This window comes from Passer domesticus, chromosome 3, assembly GCF_036417665.1.
Source record: "Passer domesticus isolate bPasDom1 chromosome 3, bPasDom1.hap1, whole genome shotgun sequence".
Lineage (NCBI taxonomy): Eukaryota > Metazoa > Chordata > Aves > Passeriformes > Passeridae > Passer > Passer domesticus.
In genome coordinates this window covers 110930506-110954705 of record NC_087476.1, presented here as the reverse complement: position 1 = coordinate 110954705, position 24200 = coordinate 110930506, and the positions used below count along the sequence as shown (strand labels likewise).

The 24200-nt window shown below is 40.9% G+C and overlaps 1 protein-coding gene across 4 annotated transcripts in view; it reads right to left on the bottom strand.

The window, feature by feature from the left end:
* The window catches only part of ALK (ALK receptor tyrosine kinase), a 305573-nt gene that overhangs the window by 41881 nt on the left and 239492 nt on the right, over nt 1-24200 (bottom strand). For all 4 annotated transcript variants that reach the window (XM_064415113.1, XM_064415114.1, XM_064415115.1 and 1 more), the window contains 3 exons: nt 17642-17811; nt 6748-6842; nt 5247-5390 (listed from right to left, as the gene is read on the bottom strand). In XM_064415113.1, coding sequence (XP_064271183.1) covers nt 5247-5390; nt 6748-6842; nt 17642-17811 — 409 coding nt within the window. The remainder of the gene's footprint in view (nt 1-5246; nt 5391-6747; nt 6843-17641; nt 17812-24200) is intronic.

The following is a 24200-nucleotide window of genomic DNA, read 5'->3' as shown; positions in this document are numbered from 1 at the left end:
GGGATATAAAATGATCATAGAAATTAGTGAGTCTTGCCAGCAATATGAGAACCAGTTACAGAGGTACAGTTAGACTAAGAGAGGTCGGCTTTTCCACTCTTTTTGGAGTTACTATTTCTATCTTTATTTTCTAAATGAGGGCAGCAGTGGAAGACTTGGATATGTCTTTCAGTTCAACAGGAGGAGCATCTGCAGTGATGACAAACATATGCCTGATTGATCCTGAGTATCATTTCAAAGAAATACTCAAAAGCTTGATTCATGCTTTAGATTTTTCTTAAGTGCTTATAAATAAGGAACACTCTCAGGGCATTCTTGTAGGAAATTGTGGTCAGTCTAAGAGGGTAAGAGCACTACTGACTTTGGATAGCAATGAGAATGCCTTGTTTCTTGCCACTTTCTGAAATTAGGCACTAAAAAAGCAGCATGAAGAAAACTAATTTCTTTTCCCTTTTGTGATTCACAAAGAGTCTTCCATAAAGGATGTTAAGTGATACATGCTACCAACCTTTTCTGAATTTCTTTTTTCTCATAATTACAAAGGATGGTAGAAATGCACATTAGATAACAAAGACCAAGTTGGGTGGAGGTGGAAAAATTATTTAAAAACATTTTCTGAGGTTTACAGAAGTTTCTGTACAATTTAAACTGCCATTCTTAAGAGTGAGTGGCTTTGAAATGTAGGTCTGAAACCTGTGAATTGCCTTGTTTATTTCAAGTGCATGATTAACTCTAGAGAGCAATTATGCCAATTCAACTTTTCTAGGTTGTATCTGGTTGCATGCTGATTTTCAGTATTGCACCGTTGCTATTTTCAATCCTACAGAGAAAGCAAGTGTTAACACTGCAATAAAGAAATTCATACCTACATATTGTGAGATCCCACTGTTGTGTCTGAACATTTCCATCACTGTTCAGAATGCTGCTTTTGTTGGGGGGAGGGCACTGAGCTGTTATTTACTGTGTTAATTGATGCATAATACAAAAATACAATTCTGCAGATACCTTTATTGCATTATACCAACAGTTCAGTTAGTATAATTGGATACAAAGAGCAACCAAATGTAATTTTCTTTTACTTAATACTTGCTCCGCTGTCCCTTTCAGCTCCTTCATCTGATTAACTGATGTGACTGAGAGTTCTTCCGAGAAACAGCCATGGAAGTGCTCAAAACAGGACTCTCTCTGATGGAAAACACAAAATCTGTGCAACCACTAAATGCTGTGGGGTAGAGACTGGAAGAAAACAGTAACCCAGTTTGGGTAAGAAAATTATTTGATGGCAGTTTCCATGCAAGAAATCAGGGTTGCACAATGGCTGGTGGATGTGCAGAGCAGAAGGGATGAAACAATGCAAGATTTGGGGGGAGAAAAGGTTAATATTTTTGCACATTGCACAACATGCCATTTTTGTACTGTGTGCCCTGACACAAATAAGTTGTCAGTGGGACAGAAGAGAAGCTGAAACATCAAAAGAGAGGCTATCCTCATGGTATTTAAAGCCTATTCAGAAGCACCAGAAATCTTTAATTAAAGCTTGATTGCTCTGTGTCTTGTTATCTCCTTTTGCCTACTGAGAATCCTATTTTGTCTCCTTCAGCTTCTGTGATAGTAATTTGTTTACCTCAAGTTCCTCATTATTGCTCACTGTATCTTTATATGCCCGAATTTCCCATATTCTAGCCTTGTGTATAAAAGGAAATTGCACTGGTTTGATGTAAATTGACTTTTTAATTGGTAGTTGAATGATAGTATGATTTGAGAAGCTTTCAGTTTTACTTAAACTAATACCTAACCAATTTAAAACCAAAGCCAGTGTAAGCCTGGGTTTACAACAGAATAAACAGCACTCAGCCTCTTGTACAGATTTAACCATCTCAATGAAAAATCCTGGTTCCATTAAAGCTGATTCAATCTTCTGGCAAATGCAGGCCTTGTTACAACTGTTTTTCCAGGCTGCTTCTAGAATCAAGTTTCACCTGCATCCTTTCAGCAAGAAGCTGGTATTCCAGCAAATAACATATCATTAGTTAATTGAAAAGGAAAGCATTTGCACTGCCCTGTGAACATCTACCTAATGGCCACCTTGCACTGCAAGCAGCTGTGTGATTTGAAAACCAACAGGAATTTTTCCGTACTCGTCCTGGTCATCAAGGAACTTGAGAGAGCAGCATGACCAGATTAGTTGTAGGCATTTCAGGTCTTCTTCTACCCGGTGTGTTCATGATCCCAGGTGTGACACACTACGGGGGTAACACATTTCTGGAAGCTTTAGGGTGTTTGACAGTGGCTGTATTGTGTATTTTGAGTCTCCAGTGTGCATGACCTGGTGGCACTCTGAGCCATGATGAACAGTGGCAAGCTGAAGAAGCAAGTCAAGGGCTGAGAGCAGAGAGGGCAGGGGGGCTGATGGTGCCAGCCCTTAATTCTGCTGAAAATGCATTTCCAAGCGCAGGCAAAAGCAGCAGGTGTGTATATGTGAGGTTGTGCTCACATACAAAGGTGCAAGTGGAGGGCCCCTGCCCTTGAAAACAACTGAGCTTGTTTGGATTTAATGCTGTGTAAACAAAGTGCTACCTGTCTTTCAGACTGTAGCTCCTGCTGCTAAGGCTGAGCTGGCCTGGGGACTTAGGGAGGGCATTTTATTATCCTGTTGTCTCATCAGCTTTAGGAGCACAGTTCTTTGTTTTAGTAAGATTTCTTAAGAAGGAAATATTATAGCATGTAATCCATCACACAAGTCAAGGATCCTATTAACTGTAATTACTTTAGCTGAGCTCATATTGGTCAGTGCAGTCTTTGGGACTTCAGGGTGGTGCTGATGCTGTTGGTTCACTCACACAACAGTAAATATGTGCCCATCAAAGGAAAGGCCTTCTCAGACTCTGCCTGAGGTTTCTTAAATGCATTATGGGATGCAGAAAGAAACAAGATTAAAGCTGGGTAAAATACATAGCCCAGGGACCAAACAAGCATCTGCAATGTTTCCTGACAGCAAGCAGGGGCTCAGTAACACAAAGGAAAAAGGAAATTTGGTGCTGCAGAGACCCTCAGAAATGCAATGACTTTCACTGCAAGAAGCTGCCACTCAGCTTCTGTTTCTGCCCTCTCTGCTCTGAGGGCACAAGGGGAGAAAATTGCTGTAGGAGTAATTTCAAACCCCAAGGGCTAGAGACAATTTTAGAATATGAACAAGAACAATGATAAAGCCCAGAAAATAGGCAAGCTGTTTTAGATTGGAATTGCCTTGAATTTTCACCCCAAGGTCATCACAAATTATTTTAATTGCTCAAAGAACCTCAGTGACCTTCTCTTCTACCCTCATGCAATCTGATTCCCTTTATTTCTACTATCCGAGCCTTTCTTTAAATTGAATTCCTCAGATAGGACAGGGAGCAGAAGAGCTAGATGATGTCAAGTCTAGTAACAAGTAGGAAATAACAGAATTCTCAAAAAAAATTTACAGACACAGGATTTCTAGCCCGCACACACTTTACATTAATTTTGCATCTACAATCTAATGGTTTTTTTTCTGTTGCTAAAACAGTAGGTACCCTGGAAGGAAATGTATAGCTGCCTTAGGAAACTACATCACCACCTACAGAAAGTCAGCCAGAAATCCATAATCTACCCCTGCCTACGGATCCTACCATGAGATCACTGACCCAAGGGCAGCACTGAGAGCACTTAAAAGACAACTCCACTTACAGGCAGGAAACAGAGATACAGATATTGAAGGGAGAACTTCAAAGGATCTTCAAAGAGAACATATAAAGATACTTTTGTAAATTATATCTTTGTGACAGACCAAGCTCACACACAGCATCTGTAATAGAGCTAAACACAACCTTTCGAGCTGAAGTGCAGCTTCACCCAGCCCAGCATCCTCTCACATGGGCTCATTGCCTCTGTCTCACTCCCTGGAGGCTCCTGACAGTGCTTCTGCACTTTTCTTGCTGTGTGATGCTCAGCACATAAAACATCAGTGAACTCCATGTGATGGCAACTCAGCTGACCCTGCAGGCTGTCCCCTCAGCCTCTGCTGTCAGAGCTCGCTTCACAAGAGAGCTCAGGCAGCAGCAGCAGCAGCTGTGGCAGCACAGAGTGGGCTCATGGATCCAGCTTTTGAGGGAGCCTTGAGGGCTCTGCAGGGCTTTTGGCCACACTGACCAGCCTGCTGTCAGCATCAGAGCAAACACCATTAGTCCATACATCTCAGCAGAACACTGCAGGTAGCAAAGTGAAATACAGCCTAGAAAAGAACAGATGCAAAGAACTCTTCTTAGGCGGAAGGGTGGGAGAGAAGGAGGCAGCAGGAACAAATCCCTAGGCTTACTGACAGAGCAAAGGAGGCATTTATCAACCCCACTCTCTAACTTAAGAAGGGAGGTATTTCAAATTGGCAGGTAGATGCCCTAAGTGAGGAGAAACAGCTGCACATGGTGCTGGGGACTGCAGTTGTAACAAGCGCTGCCTCTCCTGCAGCCACCCCTCACTTCCATGGTCAGCCCTGCTGCCCTAGATAGGCTGGAGGTTGTGGCTGCTTGAACCAGCTAGGAAGAGAGGCTGGCAAGGAGGAGGGAAAGAAGCCAATTCAAATGGAAATGCATCTCTGAGGCCCAAAACAGATATTGTGAATATGTGTGAAATCCTCGGAGAGGAGAGAGGAAAGCATTTGGGAGACAGAGATGGGAGGCTGAAGGCAGGGAAGGGAATTCTTGCATCTATTTGGCCCACACAATTGCAGTTAGGTTGGAAAGAGGAGCTGAAGGGTAAGGGAAAGTAAAGTAACATGAACATACAAGACTGACATTTCTAACTAAGTCCAGAACTTACTGAAAAAGTGAGGCTATGGTTAGTTCAAACCAAGTCTGTAGCAACTAGAGTTGGGTGTTAAGGTTAATAAATGCTAAACTCAGTCAATTTGGACACTTCACTTTGATTCCTGCCCATTTTTAGATGACCATGACACCAAACGCACTTATCTTACAGTTTAAATCCATGTTTTACTTCAAGTGGCTCCCTCTGGTTCTTTGACCAGCTGGAAGCCTGTTACAGTTAAAACCAATTTACAGTTAGCAGCTAAAGGTAATGTCTTTGTAGAGTATGTTTGTTTTATTTGTAAGGGACTTGGGAAAAGCTCTAAACAAAGGCTTTGGGGGGAAAAATTGCATTTAGCCACATCTAAATGAAATCTGTGCTAGTTGGAAATCTCTCCTATCTGATGACGCTTCTCAGACAGTTACCTGCTGGATCAGAAAAGGGGGCACTGCTGAGCTGGAGATTTCCCAGGAGCTTTTGTTCCCATCCAAACTTCTTCTGGACACCTCTACTGGTGAGCAAATTGTTTGAGTCTGGAGTGGTACCTCGAGGTGTCTTCTCTCCACTGACTAAAAAACAAGAAATCACAGATTGGTTTATGGCTGAGGGGGACTGAGTCACTATGTAATCCAAAATTGGAGCTAAAATAAGGGCTGCAGACTTCTGTGCTAAGAGCCTGCAGTCACAGGATATAACATTATTAAAAGAAATGGGCAGATTTACTTTCCAATGTTGTTGTTACAGAACTGAGACAAAAGGAAAATAAAGAGGAATGAGTGGTAGGCAAAACATTAAGTGAAAAAAAGACACAAAGCCGAAATACATTATACAATCTTTAGCAATTGTTATAAATTTTTTTCAGACGGTAAAAATCTGAGGAATTTTCTTTAATTCTATCCTAATTTTAAGATTTCTTTGAATACTGTAACTTGAGGTATATTGCACTTATGCACAGAACCCAAGAGGTATTACTGCATAAATGGAGAGACTCATGCCCCAGGCAATGCAAATTAACATAACACAAAGCAGATGAAACGTTCTGACTGCAGAAGGGGTTTAGAGGTTTTCAGTCCAAATAGGGCTACAGAGGTTGCAGCTCCAAGCGCAGGAGAAGAAAGGATGCACTTAAGTTCTGCTGCTCAGCCCAAGGCAGAAGTTTAATTTGTTCAGAGCAGCAATTCTCCAGCCCTCATGTAAGTTGTTGGTCTGAGGTACAGAGTGACAGATCATTGAACACATTTACAAATTAAGCAATTCACTATGCATGAGATTATGAAAGATGAGTCTGACACAAATGTTTAATAAAAATCTACATGTGCCATCAGAGGTAGAGACTGGGCATATTCTAGAGGCCAGTCAATCACAAAGCCAGGATCAGAATCCAAATTTTTCCCCAGAGCAGTAGAGTGTGAAGATCCTAGTTTCTGATTCAGACTTAAATGCATGTCAGTCTAAATAAAATAACCTTGTTCTAATTTAACTGGAGTATTGTGCCCAATGTTATTGCAAAGTTAGTGTCAATCACAGGATGCCTGTCTTTTCCCAGCCAGTGTCCAAGTGCCATTCATTTTGATAACTGTCACACAGCAAACCAGGTCATGTGGAAATCTATAATCACAGACTGGCTTCTGCATCAGCCTGGCTGGACAGGTGATGGTTCTGCCTCAGCTGGGAGCTGATCTCCCACACCCTGTGTCTCACTACCCACTTATGCCAAACTGGGAAACTCGCTCCCTGCTCGGCTCCACCAGTAAGGAATGCACCTGAGTGGGGCCCTCTGCCTAAGCACGGGGATTTCTGACACAGACCTTTGCCTTTCAAGAGTCTTTTGAAGATAATGACACCCAGCCTGTTCCCCACAGTTTCCAAATTTCAATTACATGGCAAATAAAAGACAAGTCCCTTGCAGATAAAAGGAAAACTTACTTGTTAAATAACAGTCCAGACTAAGGGAGACATTGTCAAAAGCAATAATGGCATCAGAGCCTTCTTCCCATGAAGCGGTGATCTGAAACCAGAACCTGCACAAATTGGAAAAAATGGGATTAAATTCTGCTAAAGAACATCAAATTCAGAACTCTTCACAATTAAAGCAGATTTTGAATGGCGAAGAAAAACTTTTCACATATAAAAATATTAAATTGATAGAGAAAGTATTTCACCCCTAACAAAGAATGATCTGAGGAGGGGAACTATATAGTAATATAGGAGGACAGAATTGGAGAATATTGCCCCTCTTTCCTCCAGAAAAAGAGCCTGAAGGAAGCAGAAGTGTGTGTGTGCATGTTGTCAGAAAACAAAGTCCCCTGGATTATGGCACAAATGAAAAACCAACCAACCAACCAATCAGACCTCTAAGAGGTTTTATTCTCAGAAGTGATTTATAAGCTAAGGTGTTAAGAAAAGTAAGTAGGCAGGGCTCCTGAAGTAATTTGGAGTTCCTAAAAGGAACTGGCAATCAAAGGCTGAACCAATTTTAGAAAGTATTTGGTGTTGATGTGCTCTGTAGGAAGCAAAGGGTGTCTAACAGCCCTGGCAGTCACAAAAGAGAGGAACTGACACTGGGTAGTCCACAGGAAGAGCAGAACTCATTATCTCCTTAGAGAAGCTGAGGAGGTTTGCCTTAAATCACTTCCTGATTTAAGGAAAGCTGGCTTTTGCTGGCAAGTTATGCCACTCTTACATTACCAGAAGAAAAATCACTGTAAATTCACTCTCAGTGATATTACAAGTCAACAGGAAGAGCAAAAATTACCCACGACAAAATACTTCAAATCTGACAGTACACTGACCACGCATTAATTTTGTGTACTCATGGATTTAGGTTTTCTCTCAGCTTAGCAAGTTAATGTTCTCTCAATGCATATCTGCCACATAAAATCGTAATACTCTGCTTAGGAAAGAGAAAAATTTCTGAAAGCAGCCAACCATAGCTGAGCAGTCAGATACAATGCTCAGAGGTTGCATCAAGACTATAAAAACATGAAACGATCACATGATGTAGAACAAGCTGCAAGTGAGTATGAAATATTATTTAAACCTCATTCTCTGTTGTATCTTGATGTTTTACACCAGCAGAAGTTAAACCATTCGTGGGTCTCTTTAATACAGATCTATTGCTGGTGCTTCTTGCTCTATATTTTAGAGATAAATGTTCAGTCAGAATGTGAATTCTTGCAAGTGTTTCAGTTCAGACAAGAAAATGATGACAGAACAAGGTATTTTTGAGGAGCACCTCTATTTCTTTCAAAAGGCTTTAGAAATCCTGTCTCTTCCTTGCAGCAAGGATCTAAACACTGGCAGATTTTTTTTTTCTTCTCACAGACTCTAGTCCTTTCTGCATGGCACTGGGTCTAAAATATTTTCTCTCAGCTTTGTGTATGTTATTAGCATTCTTACATTAGTCTTAGTGATTCTACTGTTTTTAAATACTACTTCTCCTTAACCAGCAAGCCACCCTCAAAAGCAAAATTCCAGTGAAGCTGCCCTGGTCATGTGCATGTTTACTGTGGGACAGCATATTCCTGTGAATTTGAATGTGGATTTTGACTGAGACACCTGACACTGTCAGCAAATGTAACCAACTTCCATGCTGCTCTCCAACACAGGGCAGCTTTCCAGAGGGGACAGTGAGGTTTGGCAAAAGCTAAATCAGACCCCAGGGATATTTGTGAGGATATTTTGAGGATATGTAGATTGGAGTGTCATCGTTGCCTGCAACTGGTGTTCTTGCTAAGCTACAGCTGGGCACAGAGTCAGAAAAGCTGACACAACGAAAGCAAAAAGTCAAACCAGAAAAAACTCCTGTCAGCCCCCAAAAGGTGCAAAGGGTTTAGAACAGACCACAACCCATCCACAATAGAAAAGATTTCTGTAGTTACGATGTTCCTTCTTCTTTATTTCTTGTAAAGAAAAGCAACGATGTTCCAACACTGAAATTTCTCACTCCTTGGAGATATGCATTGCACATATGGAGAGACTTCACTAAAACTGACTTTTTGGTTGTGAAGATGTGATCAGCTGCCATGAAAGAGCAGGTGACTGACACAAATAATAGTGGATATGGTGAAGGAAGAGTATCCCTAGCATCAAAGGCAACTCCAAATTACAAGACAAAATTTTCCTTGCTAAATGATCCATCTTTATCAGCTCAAAAGGTGGCAGCTCCATACACACAAGTCTGAATATCACAAAAGCATATATTTAGCCTTCCCAAATCCATAAAAAGTGCAACTGCAGCCTGATGCTGCCAGCAGTCTCACAGTTCTTAGCTGGGATACCTGAAATCCCTTGTGGGTATGTCTAGGAGGAGAACAGAAGGGAACATATAATCTTTGGATATTAAATTGGCTTCTGATGGAATTGGCTGCCCTCCCCCTGCCTCCCTCCCTCATTTGCTCTACAGCTGATATCCCACAACACTTCAAATGAAATTACAGGCTCTAGCATAAACATAAGCTGTTCAGTTTGAGATACGCCATACAAGACTTAAACAAAAGCTGTTGGACACACGCAGTGGGCTCTGAATCTACTTTTTCCTGCAAGTCACAGTGCCAGCAGCAGAGACAATTGAACTGTGTGTGAAACAGGTCCTAAAGCACCACAGGTCACATTCTGTGTGTGTCATGGAGAACCAGCACCTACCTCAGGCTGTAAAATACAGCAGAAGCTTCTCCTTCCTTCTTGTGTGCTGCTGAAATGCCCAGGAAGAGGCAGGGTGGAACCTGGCTCAGCTGCACGTCTTTCAGACAGCTCTGTGTGAAAGTCACTGCCCTGCACACAGCGACCACTGGTGCTGCATTGAAGGGACCAAGCCTGGTGCATTTGAGCCTCAGCCTACTTCCTCAGGGTGTACACTAAATGCCGTTTGCAGACAGGGACACTTTGATGTGAATTTATGTTTGTAAGGTGTTAAACTGAAGCTGCAAAATTAATTACAAAGACAAATAAGCAATTGCTCTCTGTCAGCTTTTCCCTCCTGCAGACTTTAGCTCAGGGAGCATAAGAGACAGATACCTTTGCAAAGATTACAGTGCACCTTCTTTCTGCCTCCAGGCAATGGAGCACTTCTAAAAATATCTTCAGGCAATTTCCAAAGGTTCATGCCCCAAGGTGTTACGCATTGATGCACTTTTCATGTCATGCCTCTTCAGTCAATAAAGGGTTGTTCTTATGAGAATTATCAAATGTTCAGTTTCTAAGACCTTGAAGGCATGATACAAACCAGTATTTCTGTTGTTGAAGGGAGTGCCATGTTACATGCCCATATCAGAATGCGATAGGTTGCTTTTTACTTTTATTTACAGTTTATTCAAGCTAAGAGATAGCCTTGCTGATTTCACCTGCAGGAACACCGGGACCAGAACTCTCCACAAGAGAAATTTCCACAAGTTCATCAGGGATGAAAAAAAAAAGACAGAAATGCCTCCAAAATACAAAAATTCTGTGAATGCTGAACACTATTAGGACCATCAGTGCTGCTTGGGTTGCCTATTAATCTTATTTTTTGCTAACATGAAAGCAATTTCAGTACAAACCTTCTCTTGAGACCAGCATTTCTGCAACAAATAGTTCATCATTTTATCTTCCCTTGTTTAATGCCACTATTAATTTAGAAATGTGATGTCTTTCAAATTCCATTGAAAAAAGATCATCAGTTAACCAACATTTCAATCATTAGCTTTGGTGGCTCTAGCTTAATGGGCTAATTAAGGGAAATTTAATCAAAACTCAAGATGGAAATGTCACACATCAGTGAGATGGAAAAAACCCCACAGACGATCTCATTCCCTTGCTTCCTCTCCTTTATTTTTATTTTTCCCCTTTCCGTTTGATCCCTGAAATCAATGAAATAACTCCCTCTGACTTTGGTGGGAGCTGACACTGAAGCAGCAGCAGCAGCAGTGACTCAGAACAGCCCTGGAGGTGACAATCACCACAAACTGGTGCTTGTGCACAGGTCAGAGAGGGGTAACACTGCCTGCACACCCTGCATCTCCACTGGCCCCAGCACAGCACAGATGCTGCTCCTCAGCCAGGCACAGACACACCCACTGCAAACACAGATGCTGCAGTGAATGGCCAGGAGAGAATATTCCTGAAGGCACAAATACAGGAGCAGCGAAATTATGGCTGGCAAGTTTGCCATGACTTTGTGGCTTAATAAATCCCTGCAACTTCCTCACATGGAAGCCAGATCCTCATCAGATAAGTCACTGTTTGTAAGCTAGATTTCTTCACAGGAATGAAAGTATGGCAACTATGAAACATTTTAATTGGATATTAGAAAAATTACGACTTGAGGACTGGTGGAAATTACTTCTTAACTGTCTCCTTTTGCCCTACTCAACCTGGGGCACAGCTAGAAAGAGGATTCCTTAGATGTATGACAACTGGGAAGTACAAGTTACACCCTGCAGAGCTGAGTGTTAGCTGAGCTGTGAAAGCAAAAACATACAAAGGCCTTTTTAAAAGAAATTCTGTTTGAGGTAAATAGGAAATGCTGCACCAGGGGGACACCCCCCCCTCCTCCTTTCAATCTCCTCTCTGGGGAACATCAGCTCCTCTGTTTGAAGGATACAAATTTTACATACATTCAAAAACCACTCAAGGCTGACCGCTGCTCAAATATTTCAGTCATAGATAAGAAATTACACAAAATGAGCTTTTTTTGGTTTGTAACTTCGGTCCCATCTGTGAAATATCAATCCATATGAACAGTTCTTTGAAAGCATAATTTAACTCAGTTTAATCTGACCAAAACAGGACAACATCAAAGCTTCTGGTCTGTAACCTTTCCCTCTCCTCAGGTTTTTTGAATCTTGGGTTTTATTTCAGTGTGGTCAATATTTGAACTTTGTCACATCACCCTGGGTTTTCTGTTCACCTCTTGATTCTAACAGAAGACTGGCTCTCCCCAAAATATTTGGGGCTTATTAGAGAGGGAAATGCAGAACTAAAAGTGTGAAGATGTATTTATAGCTATGTTGGTATAGCCTCCATGAGGACACTCTTTTGCTCACATCATATATCCTTATATCTTCATTGCACAGAAATGTTAGGTTTTGAAGGTATTCTATCTTCTTCTGATGATAGGGAAATAAAAAACCCATTCTCATTGCATTGAAGACCTCTACAAGCTGATTTTGTGCAAATTCCACAGCTCCCTCCCTTCAGTAACTACTCTGAATTTCATCTAAATATTGTCCCTGGCTCATATAGACAGTTCAGGTTTTCATTATCCAGACTCAGGCAGCTGCCTTCATGCCATTATTTTAGAAAGCTTCATAATCATAATTTTTTTTCTTTTGATCATAAAAGACAGGGATTATTAACCAAGACTGAACATTAATCTCCTCTGTACTCAATCCCCCATGCAGTGACACGAACACAGCGTGTCTGTACGTACAAATCTCATTTCATAACTGGTAATGTTTTGCCTCTGATGGAGATGATTTCTCTCCCTACCTAGCTAAAATAATTACAGCTGAACCTGCTTGAGACCGAGGTATTCACAGAATGGAGAAATTTCGGGTCACTAACCCTTATTACGTTCAGGTTCCCATTAACTTCTCTGTTACAAATGATGCATTGTTAGCTCACTTCACAAAGGAATACTCACTATTTGGGATAAAAGACACATTCAGAGGAAATCAGATTATTTGGAGAAATATAAGCATATTAACAAAACTCAGTTACAGTGACAGAATTGCCATGCAGGAAGTTACTTAATAGCTAGTAATAAAGACTGAGATTCAAAGGTGTGATTAAAGACAACTATGCGTGTACAAAATCTGTCACAGGTACTCTGCACACACTGTCACCAAAACCCCCTTCTCAGATGCACAGAACAACATTTTTAGAATAACTCTTTCAGGAGGAGGTCAGTCATAGACAGACATAATTAATGCCAGAGAGCAAAAGAGCAGTGATCTGGTTGTTATGGTCTCACTGCTTTTAACAAAGTAGTGTGATGCCACCTCAGGGAAACACAGCCTGGGCTTGTAGGGTGGATGTAAGACAGACTGAGGAGATCTGGCTGCAGATGTGACCAATTAATATGAATTCACAGAATATTCTGTGAATTAATATATATGTGTTAATGTGTAGGCAGATACATGACTAGCTTGTGTGTAGGGTCCCTGTTTCTTCATGGAGAATGGGAAAAAAATTAGGAATAACATGAGATAAACAGGCCCCTGGGTCAAAAATATTGCCAAGAACCTTCCTTTTCCTTTTCTTTCCAAATGGGAAACATGACACTCAGAAACTTATAAATAAAGTCTGAAAGGAGTGAGAGGGAAAGACAGAGCAATGCAAGAAAAATTACTGGACAAGAAGAGTGCTTAGCCACAGCTGGTGGAGATACAGGGGTATGAGATGAGACCATTTCTTGTCACTGCTGCAATGAGTGAGAAGCTCCCCAGGTGCTGCCATTGAGACCAGAGCTGCTGAAGGAGCCAGACAGAACAGACAATCTCACTCCCACAGACTGAAAGGGAATCCCACATGGATATGGAAATCAAAACCTAATGAGAGCCAGTGTATTTTGTAAAAACCCAGCAAGTCAGCAAAACTGGTATAGGTAATGAAGCCAGTTAAAACAAAATAGAAAGTGCAGTTGCTGGGACATGAATTCTGACTTGTTGAAACAGAATATGACCCTCTGAGGTAACTGCTGTCTGTAGGTCTTCCTGCTTTCTTCTTCAGGAAGCTCTCATCCTTCCCCAGCCTTCCAGGTAAGTCACCTTACTGATCCCTTCCAACATAATAAAATTCTCAATCTGTGTTCAAGAGAAGGTCATCAGCAAGAAAATAATTTTGAGGCTCTCCGAGCACTGTGGGACCAAAAGAAAATTGGTTTTTCACTTTCTGGACATGCTTCCCTGCTAGAAGCACATGACCTGGTCTTGCTATCAGTGACAAGGCAAATGGTGCTGCTATTCATGACAGAAAATTTAATTTCTAGGAACCTCAAGTAAACGCCTCTTATTCCTTCTTCCATCTGGCCGCTACTCGTAAAGACTGGCTAAAAATTTAGATGTTGTAAAGTTGAACTTAAGAAGAAAGGAAACCAAAGAAACCTTTCTAACCAGTAAACACATTTAAATTCTTTTTATATTTCCACACAGTCTTCTTCTGTCATGAGACTGCATTGAGGTGGGAAGGTTACTATTAATATTAGCTATTTTTACCAGATTCCCCTTACAGAGGTTACGGTGAAATCTCTTAAAAGCAAAGGACAGGGTTAGTAGAGAAGAGAGGCTGTAAAGGACAGGGTTAGTAGAGAATAGAGGCTGTAAAGTGCAGAGCTGGGCTGGCTCACATGGAATCTACTTGCAGGCAATTTCAGCCAGCTTGTAGAAGAACCCAGACAACTTTTAGTCTATGTGCTGCTCCACATGGCTAGCCTCAGCTTCAACAAGGGAGCAAAAATCAAAGAGATTTAGAATTTGTTTCTTAAAGCATTGATTTTCCAGTCAGGCTTTAGCCTATTAGAGTTAATCCTTTTCCACCTCTCACACTCCATAGCAAACAGTTGCTAAGTGTTGGTGATAATGAGCACCAGCCTAGAGCAAGCTCCAGAGAATCACTTAGTTACATGGGATTGTATTTTACCTATGTTTTGTACCTTGGCCACACTGTTTAACTAACAGAATGTCTAATTATTAGCTACACAAATCACTCATCTTCAATTACATCAGGCTTCTGTTTGCTCTTGCTGTCACATTCCCACAACATTATCATTACTAAAATTTAAATGCACATGTACTAACTAAAAGCAAATATATATAAAAAAGCAAGCCCAAACTACCGGCTAAAAATAGTTTTCAAGACTGTTTCCTACTTGCATTTATGTGAAGTTAAAAAAGAACAGTCCTTGACAGGCTCATCACTTTTCAGTGGAAAACAAATAGTAATTTTCCACCAAGTCAAACAATCTTTCAATAAGGTGGTTCCTACTCTGCTCACAATCCAAATGTTGTAGTATTTCACTAATGTGTAAATTCCAGTAAGTACAAATAACCATTTCTCTAGCTTTCACTAATCTGTGCAGATTATTTGATTTGCAGATAATGCATCCTTTAGAGAGAGGTAAGTGGATCTACAGGGGATAACAAATCACAGCAAGGATTCATGCTGAGTATATCTCACTGGCAACTTAAAATACAGCACCTCCGGAGGTGCTGCCTTTTGCCTCTGGTAGGCACAACCTGTTCATACAACAGATTAGGGAGCTCTTGCCCACAACTGGCTTCTTTAGTTGCAGCTGCTTTGATGGCACATCCTTGACCAGGCCCTTGGCCCTTTCTCCCCCATGCACAGAGGACAGCCAGCATTTGGAACTGGGTTACAGCTCTGTTCATCAACTCTGTTGATCAACACAACACATGAGCTCTCAAGACTGCTCTGCTAACATCTGCCAGAACAAAAGCAGGTAGATAACTTGAGGAAGATGTGAAGTGCCAGCACTTCAGCTTCTTTCAAGTCCATGCAGGTAAGACCTCACACAGGGTGAAATTGTGATTGCATGTGTCCAAGGTTGCCCAGGCTAACACAAATCTACCATCCTTCAGTCACGATTTTACTTCTTTGTCTTACTCCTCCCTCTTTTCTGTTATTGCCAATTCACCTGAAATGTTCTAGCTGTGATTTTCTGCCAAAGTGTAATTTCTCCCAACAGCCTGAGGGATATCAAACATTTAAGAAATGTCTGTTTCTAAAGATAGAGCTGATCTAATTTCTTGGAAGTCTTCCTAATGATTCTTTGAAGTGCTGTAAGCCAAACATGGAAATTATGGCTAAGCAGCTTTTAAACAAGCATGGTTTTGAGCCGTTTTAGACCGTATTATCTTGTTATTAATAACACTTTCCATTCAGTTTCCCAGTCACAATGGAATGTGCTTTAAATTTGTGTGAAACTGGTACCCTGGTGTGCTTTACTCAAGAGCTTTACTTCTTTGAGGTGATTTAAACTTTCAGCTCCTCCTGTAGGAATATCTGCAACATCATGGCTCTAACACAGACCCTCACAACTTCTCACACAGGAACCACTTAGAAAAAGACAGACACAGCAAGCTTTCAGCAGCAACAGCACTCAGTTCAATTAACTACTTCTTACAGTTCAATAAAACTGTTATTTATCTCTATTTATACACTGGAGTTTCACCAGTATCAGTTTGGTGTACACTTCCATATAATTCCTTCCTAATTTGTACAGCAGTCCAGATTTCCTAAGAAACAGGTTCTGAGGTGGTAAGAAAGATGCTTGCAGTATTTCCGAGTCTCACAGGAGGCTTCTTTCTTCCCAGGAAGGATTGGTTTCAAATTAAATCAATCTTAGAAGAAAAATTCATTAAAATAGTGCAGTTTTTGTGAATAAATAAGGCCAAAAACTTTTCAAGAGACACCAAAACTTCAAAGTTTTCCTTGCTTATGTCTTAACCTCCAACAAACTTCCTTCCTTCAGGGAAGCCATCTGTCTTTCTCTGTAAGCAAGGGGGAAGTAAGTGTGTCAGCACCTTATACATAACAGTCAGCACTGTGTTATCAGCTGAATCCATGATTTCTCATGAAGCACCGCTAGCCTGACTCCTAAGATCAAAGTGTTCTCTGCCTGACTGTGCAGGCAGAGAGAATTTAAAGGAAAGCAATAGTATAAGGGTACAAAATAATTCAGGTACAAAACATTCCCCTGGCAACACTAGAAAATAAATCACATAAATAATAATGGCAAAATAAACCATTCTTCAAAGGAAACACAGCTGAAGGGAATGAAGCAACCAGGTATTTTTACAAATGGTGCTTTACCAGTGACTGCACAATAAGCTTAATGCTGGCATTTTTTAAATCTTTGACGCACACATATTAATTATACATTCAGGACCAAAGCATTGGCAGTGTCCTTGTTGTATTTGCAGCCTATGTGCATCCCCAAGTGCCAGGAAGATAAAAGACATATTCATATAATGTTTGTTCAAAGTTCTGAGAAGGCAAACTACCCCTTAATGAAATCCATTATTTCTAGGGCACAGGTTTCCAAAAAGACAAGGGACACCAGTGCTGTTGACACAGATGGTAGATGCATCTTGCAGCCTAAGGGCCAGGGCAGCAGGAGGTGAAGTATGTCTGTGCCTTCTCTAGAAACATCACACCTTAAAAGTAAACAATGAAAGAGAGTATTCCCTTAAAGACAACTGGCAAGAAACAGCTAAAACAACACTCTGAATAAACATATGCTCCCAGATAAACATTCTATGCTTAAAGCCAGAATAAAGCCACAACTAGCACAGCCCTGTATCAAGGTGAGGTTCTGCTACAGCTAAGACAAAGGATGATCCATCAGATGGATTCTTGTCTGATTTTGCAGCAGACTCTTTTCCCACCTCTTCATCCTCAGATCTAGACACACTAAACACCAGGGGATTTGCTATCCAGAAAAAATATCAGCTATGGAGCTCATGTCCAACTCTAGCAAACCACGAGGGAGCACCAAATGTGTGACATAGGACAGTATGCAAAGAGAGTGGTTCCCAGTCAATGAAATGGAGACACAGAAGTTTAAGCATCTTTCTGTAGACTACCCATGGAATCAGTATTTGAACCTAAACTTTGACTTGGGAGTTGCAAAATTGTGTGCTTTGCCCAAAATACTCAGTTATTCTTATTGTCTGCTTCTAACAGAAGATGCCTCACAAAGGACAAGGCATTTCTGCTTGAGGGAACAGCTTCCAGGAACAATGCTGGCCATTTTCATCAGTGGGTAGCTAGTGCTGACAGGACTGATCATCATGCAGCAGAATGAGGAGAAGACTCATACCTATCCAGTGTCTCTGGGAGAGATAAGGTCATCCACTGCCATATTCCCAATCCTTCGCTATTCTCAGAATGCCAAAACGTCCAGCTCTGCTCCCTTCCCGTCTTGTTGTCCACCAGCACCAGGGATACATTTCCCAGCAGGACACCATGGATGAGCCATGACATTCGTAGCTGGAAGAAACAGAACATATGAGATAAAACATCACAAACATCATTCAAAAGTTAACAAAATTATTAGTTCCTCTTTCCTTGCTTTCCAATCACCAAAAAATTGATTCTCCCATCCTTATGTAATCCCTTTAGGAAACTCCACAGATGTGGAAGCCTGTAATACCTTTACATGCTGTTAAACATTGAAACTACTGGCCTCTTTTGTTTTCTCTTTGTAGAGTTGAGTCTAAACAGACTGTTTTAGCTTTCACATACGTGTCTGATTTTACAGGGATAAGATTATACCTTTATTTTGAGTAGTACAAAGACTACACTCTCCTAAGATGCCACCTAAGAGATTCAAGTTAAGACTAACAACTTATTCAGTAATAAATTTTTATATTCCAGCAGCAGTAGCAGCAAAAAACACAGGGAGAAGAATGCAATAAGCAGGCATCACTAGTAATCACATCCTCATCCCCCAGATACTCTTTTCAAAAATCAGTTTTTACTTTCCATCCAAGTTTCTACAGATTTTTCAATTAAAGTTCAGTAATAATTTGGTGGGTTTTTAATTAATTAAAATACTTCAGGGAACCATTTTTCTAACATTTCTGTTATGATAATGTAATTTAATCCTTTTCTATGTGTTTATCCCTGTATGTAAAATTATTTCATGTAGTTTTCTCATTTTACGACTTTCTCTCTCTCATTGTATAAAAAGAAAAACAATTCCTTCCACATCAGGCTAGCTTTCCAATCTATAGTATATGAACACAGTCTTATTTTCTTGCAAAAAAGAAGAGCACAAGTAAAACATCCATATCCATATGCATTCTATTCAGGAGCTGGGTTTCATCTCAATTACCAGTAGAAGTGAGAATGCTGAAGGAATGAGTTTATTAAAGCTACATTTACAATGGGTGTTTTGGATACAAGGAAGTGTTCAGCACAGTATCTAGTGTCCATACATATTAAGTAAAGCACTCTATTTTTTAGCACTTCAAAGCCATCACCAAAGTCAGGAGGCTCGGAATCCAGTTTGTATTTTACGAAGGAACACCTGATAAAATTACTTCCTTGCTTTGATAGCACAGAACATCCATATTCATTTCTCAGCATAAAACAAAACTGCTAAATTTTGCTTGCTGTTCCTATGTCATGGTGTAAGTTTGTTCTGGCAGCCAAATCAGATGTAGGCATCAAAGTGACAGAAGTGTTGTTATTATTCCTAGTTTATGATCACCATTTTGGAGTGGGCGGAACAAAATTCTGGATATCCATTGTATTAATTATCAGTTCTGAATCTGGGTAAACACTACAGTTCATCTGCCTGTCTCCAAAGCTACAAAGAAAGAAGTGACTTTATACTGCAAAACTGTGACAGAGACTGAATAATCTAGATGGGGCCCTTCTCTCTCGCCAGTCCAAAAATCACTGGACTTGCCTGGAATCCATTGTGCTGTATGACCCAAGGATTGATAAATGTACAAACAGATATGCCAGTTTGTGTCTGTGAAAGCATTTTGTTACATTATTTTGGCCACACATCCTAAATTGATGTGTAAGATTTTGAGTGGTCCAGCAAACTATCGCAGGTGCCCACAGCACTTCTGGGGACAAGCTGGTCAAGTCTGGACTCTGGTCAAGTCTAACTTTCAGCTCACTCCCACCACAGTTCTGGGCAAGGATTCATGGAGTCCCATGGCTATTTCCACAGTGTCAGGCAGTGGAAACCACAGCATCAAGTGTGAGGATTTTTGCCTCCCAGATACCAGAGAGAAAAAGCAGAGTGGAGCAGGATGGCCAGGAAGTATTTCAGATTCACAACAGGATAGCCATGGAGGCATGTGAGGAGGGCTGAGTTCACACCCAGCAACCAGAAGCAACACTGGTGAGAGAGGCTGCTGACAAATGCTCATGGTATAGGAGGCTAATGCCTTCAAACTTGGTGTCTGCATGGCTGCTCCTAACAGGTGACAGTCAAGATGTAAGAACTTGTTGGGTATTCTATATTTTCAATTGCCTACAAAGTGAGGCATTTTTTAATGTGAATTTAAAGTGAAAATTTATACCTTTCAGACCCAGTAAATTAATTTTCCTTGAGGAAACTGATCAGGACTTAATTATTTGTTTTAATAAGTTTGGAATGCCAGTGGATATTTAAAACCCTCCACTTACACCAGAGAAAGCAACACCTCTTACTGAGACTCCACATGTCCACTTTTAGGACCCAAGTGCCAACTCCCTGTACAACACACTATGTGACATTTTTAATACAGGTGAGTTAGAGCAACTTCACTGTGCCATTTTGGTAGTTTAAAATTTGAGAGGTAAAGCAGAAGAGCAGAAGCTTCAGAAAGCTTCTAGGCAGAAGCTTGCATACCTCTGTCTCTTCTGGAGACTTGCCAGAAGGTAAGAGGCAACATCTACATGGTCAGGAGTGAGGGAAGAGCGAGCCTTTGATAGCTGTTAACGTAACACTAGAGCAAAAGCTGAAGCAATTGATGAATTGGAATGAATGCCTTTGCACACATGTCAGCTGTTTGAAGGAAAGAAGTAGCTGGCAATAGATGTGGGAGATCAGCTCATTGGCAAAGTGCAATATGCAAGCTCTAATGAACTGGCTCTGAGTGAATCGACTGGCACTGTGTCCAAATGGGCATTTTTGGCTGTGATTTCCATGGTTTCCAAGCTTCACAGCAGGGCAGGCCAGGTCTTTTCACACCTGCTGAAGTGAACCAGAGCAGATGATGAGCTGGATACCATAGTAAAGCCTTCTGAATGGGGCTGGCATTCATTCTGTAGAATACAGCATCAATGATGGCAGATGGCACTACATACACAGCGCGCCCTGCAAGCAGAGCAGTGGCACATTTGGAAAAATCTAAATCTGGGCTGTTGGTGGAATACCCCAACATTATGCATCAAACATCTCCCTCTGTGTTAAACTAGCAGCACAATATTCAGAAGCTAGAAACATCACTGAGAAATTAATTAAGCATAGAAGGTAGGCAGTGGCTCAATGGCACCTTGCTTTCTGGCTTTAGAACCCAACAGAGCTGCTGATCAGCTGTTCACATGCAAACCCACTGACTCAGTAAATGAAATGGTCTAAATTGATCTGGGGAAAATTAACAGGAGGGAGAGCCCATGGTAAATACACAGCATATTGAGGCAAAACTCAGGTCAGATGGCTACATGTACTATACTGCAAACACCATCTGGAAAGATGCCTTGTGAGAATCCCCTTAGCCTCTGAATAGGTGGGGTTTCTGAAATGACAAACAGGAGACTCAACTCATCCCAGAAAGAAAAAAACCCTAAAAACCGAATCCTTATCAATAACAACAGGGCTTGGCAGGTGAAGAAAAACAAGGAAGGTAGATTTTCCAGCACAAGCTGCATAATTTCAAGCCCACTTGAGAATTGAGACTTCCATTCTACATCCTTATGCAAAAAAAAGAGAAATAAAATACCAAGAACCTTCTGGGTGAAGTTTGAACTTGCTGACACCTGTGAATCTACTTTAATGGCTAGAAACATTCCAGCATAAACTATCTCTGAGATGCCTGATCGAGGACCAATGACACACACTTGCAGCAGCATAAATAAAACATCCTGCAGTGACACTCTGGAGAGCTGCTGTTTCTTTTTCCTCCCTTTCTGCATGGCAGTGATGCTGACTATTAGTATTATGGTCCTACCTGGCAGGAATAGATATTTGGCCGTCTTTAACACAAGTGAAAAAAAGAACTGGAAAAGAAAATCGTAACTTCAAACAGTGCTTGGAGTAAAATATGTTTAAGAAGACAGAGAAGAGTCTACAGGCATTTTCCTCCCAAGGAACTGCAGTAGCTGGATCTCATTGGTGGCTCTCTGTCCAGCAACACCTCAACTCTAGACCACAGGTTTTCATCTCGTGAGACAGCACATTACTTAATTCTGATGCCCCCAAGTCCTTGCTCCCTGCCATCCATGATGGATGCTCAAAGGAATTTCTCAAAATTTGCCTGACAAGGAACAGTGGATTCTTGAAATGTAGACATTTAGTCTCCTAAAAACCACTGCTGTTTCCTTGGGTCTTCTTTACTGGAAGGGACAGAGTAGAAATTGTTTTCAGCTGTGAATGCACTGACCCAGTAAATGTAGGTAAGGTATTAAAGGAGCTTGGAAAACATCTCACTGTTGAGGAGAAACTGAAGCTGCAAGTTGGAATATGATTTGCACAGAATTAGGCAATGCTGCAGACACCTTTGCCAAGTCTCAGCAAGCTTTGTACATGAATATGAGCTACCTTTGACATGTGAAGTTTATCATACTGATGATATTTTTTTTCTTACTAGAAATGAGAAATGGTTGCATACAACAGTACAAGCAAAGACATCTATTACCACTGTTCAGCAATTCAGGCTTGGACTCTTATGAATAATAAAGAGGATCAAAAGGTCTTGTTCCTGGTTTTTGGCCAGATCTGCAACAATGCATGATAAAGACTCTTGTAGTCTGCAGACACTTCTGCTTTAGATGAAGACTCAGGTGTAAAAGCAAAAACCTTTTGTAAATGATAGAATTTTAATTAACTGACCTGATTATGTAGCTTTAAAATACCTAGGCAGGCAAGAGAAGCTCATGCTTTATATTAACAGAGTCTCCCACTATTTATTCTCACTTTATTTCAGAAAAAAGACCAAGAGAAAAATAAAAGCAAAAACAAAAGAGAAAGTGTTCAGAATTTTGCTGTCAGAGGACTGTGGAATGACCAGCATTCAAGAGATTTCAGATGCTATAGACCCTCTCATCCAACGACACAAAAGCCAGGTGGGAAAGGGAGCAAGAGAAGACAGATAACAGTAAATAAGCTGTGCAGTTTTTAAAAACAAGGTTTTAAAATAAAAAGTATGCTAAGACTATTCTGTCAAATAAAGGACATGAAAGGCTGAGCTAGAGGCATATCTATGTTGCATTTTTCATGCTCGCAAATTTTCAGTGTCAATGTTATTACCATGTAGGCGTCTAAGTTATTTAAAGCTCAAGGAGTAGAGGAGAAAAAGAGACACACTCTGCAGGTGTAAGCATGGGGCTCAGAATGCACTCAAGGAATGATTTATGTTATTGACTTACATGCCTTGAAAAAAATGCAACACTTCTGCATAGAAAAGAGAACTGAATTAATAAACAGAGAGGATGAAAACATCTTTATATCTGTAAACCTGACTGAAAAGGCAAACTTCAACGATACTGTTCTACATCAACATGTTAAATTTATTTTTGAGAGAGAGTACATTTGCATTCAAAAAAATAATTTCAGGTGTTAATGAAATCTGGCCCAGTTTAGTACTGCCTTACATAATGGTGGCTTTTAAGAAACAGCTAGTTGAAATGTCCAAATACCACCACAAAAATATTTTCATTATTTTAAACACAGCCAACAGCACAAAGCACATTTACTACCACACAAATCTGTTTGTATTGTTTTCCAGCACAACTATACCCTTTAAAATGTTTGACCCAGGGCCTGCCAGGAAAATGAAACAATCAGGTTCCTAATCACAAAGCAGTCCCTCTTGCAGAGTCACCTTACTCTATGGAGGTGCGTGCAATAACAATTCAGGCTAATTTCAAATTCACCCCCACGCAGGAACAGCACCTCTGCTGCTCCTCTCCTTCTCTCTGACAGCCCACACCAAAGCTGCAGCTCGGCTTTACTTATCAGGCATGGCACTGAGATTCTGTCACCGATTCCCTTGAGCTGAGCAAAGCACAGCCTTTCTGAAAATTTGCTCATGTTTCTGGAGTGACTTCCAAGCAGAAGGAGTAGTGACAACCCACCACAAAATGAAATCTTGCAGGATAGATGCAAGACTACAGCCCAGGCAGGTACAACTGTACCAGCCTCTCGCATGTCTTTATGAGAGAAAGCCAAGCACTTTGGGAAGAAACAGGCATGTTTTTTATGATCTACAGGTACCACAACATCCTTCAAGGCCTGAGGATGCAGACATCAGGGAACATCTCTAAAAAATGGAAGGAGAAGCAAATCAGCACATGTGACTGCCCCTGCACAGCAATAATGCTGGGCTGAGGGAGATGGGATTGCTTTCTTGTCTTAGACATGGGGGGTCAGAACTGAGTCTCCAGCTTCCACACAAAGGTGAGTAATCCCTGGGCACCTGCAACACGTCTGCCAGCTCTCTGACTTCTTTGTGAAGTACTGAGAAGTAGGTGGCCATGATAGTTTGGAAACTGTGCACACCTAGGAGCTATCAACTGTGGCAAAGCAATTAGTTTTGCCATGGGTGGTGTCTGAGATGACAGCACTTCCCTTGGATTTAATTGCAATGTGGTTTCCTAGGTTCCCAAACACCAGTACAGCTTCTAACGACATGCATATGGATTTCTTCTCCAAA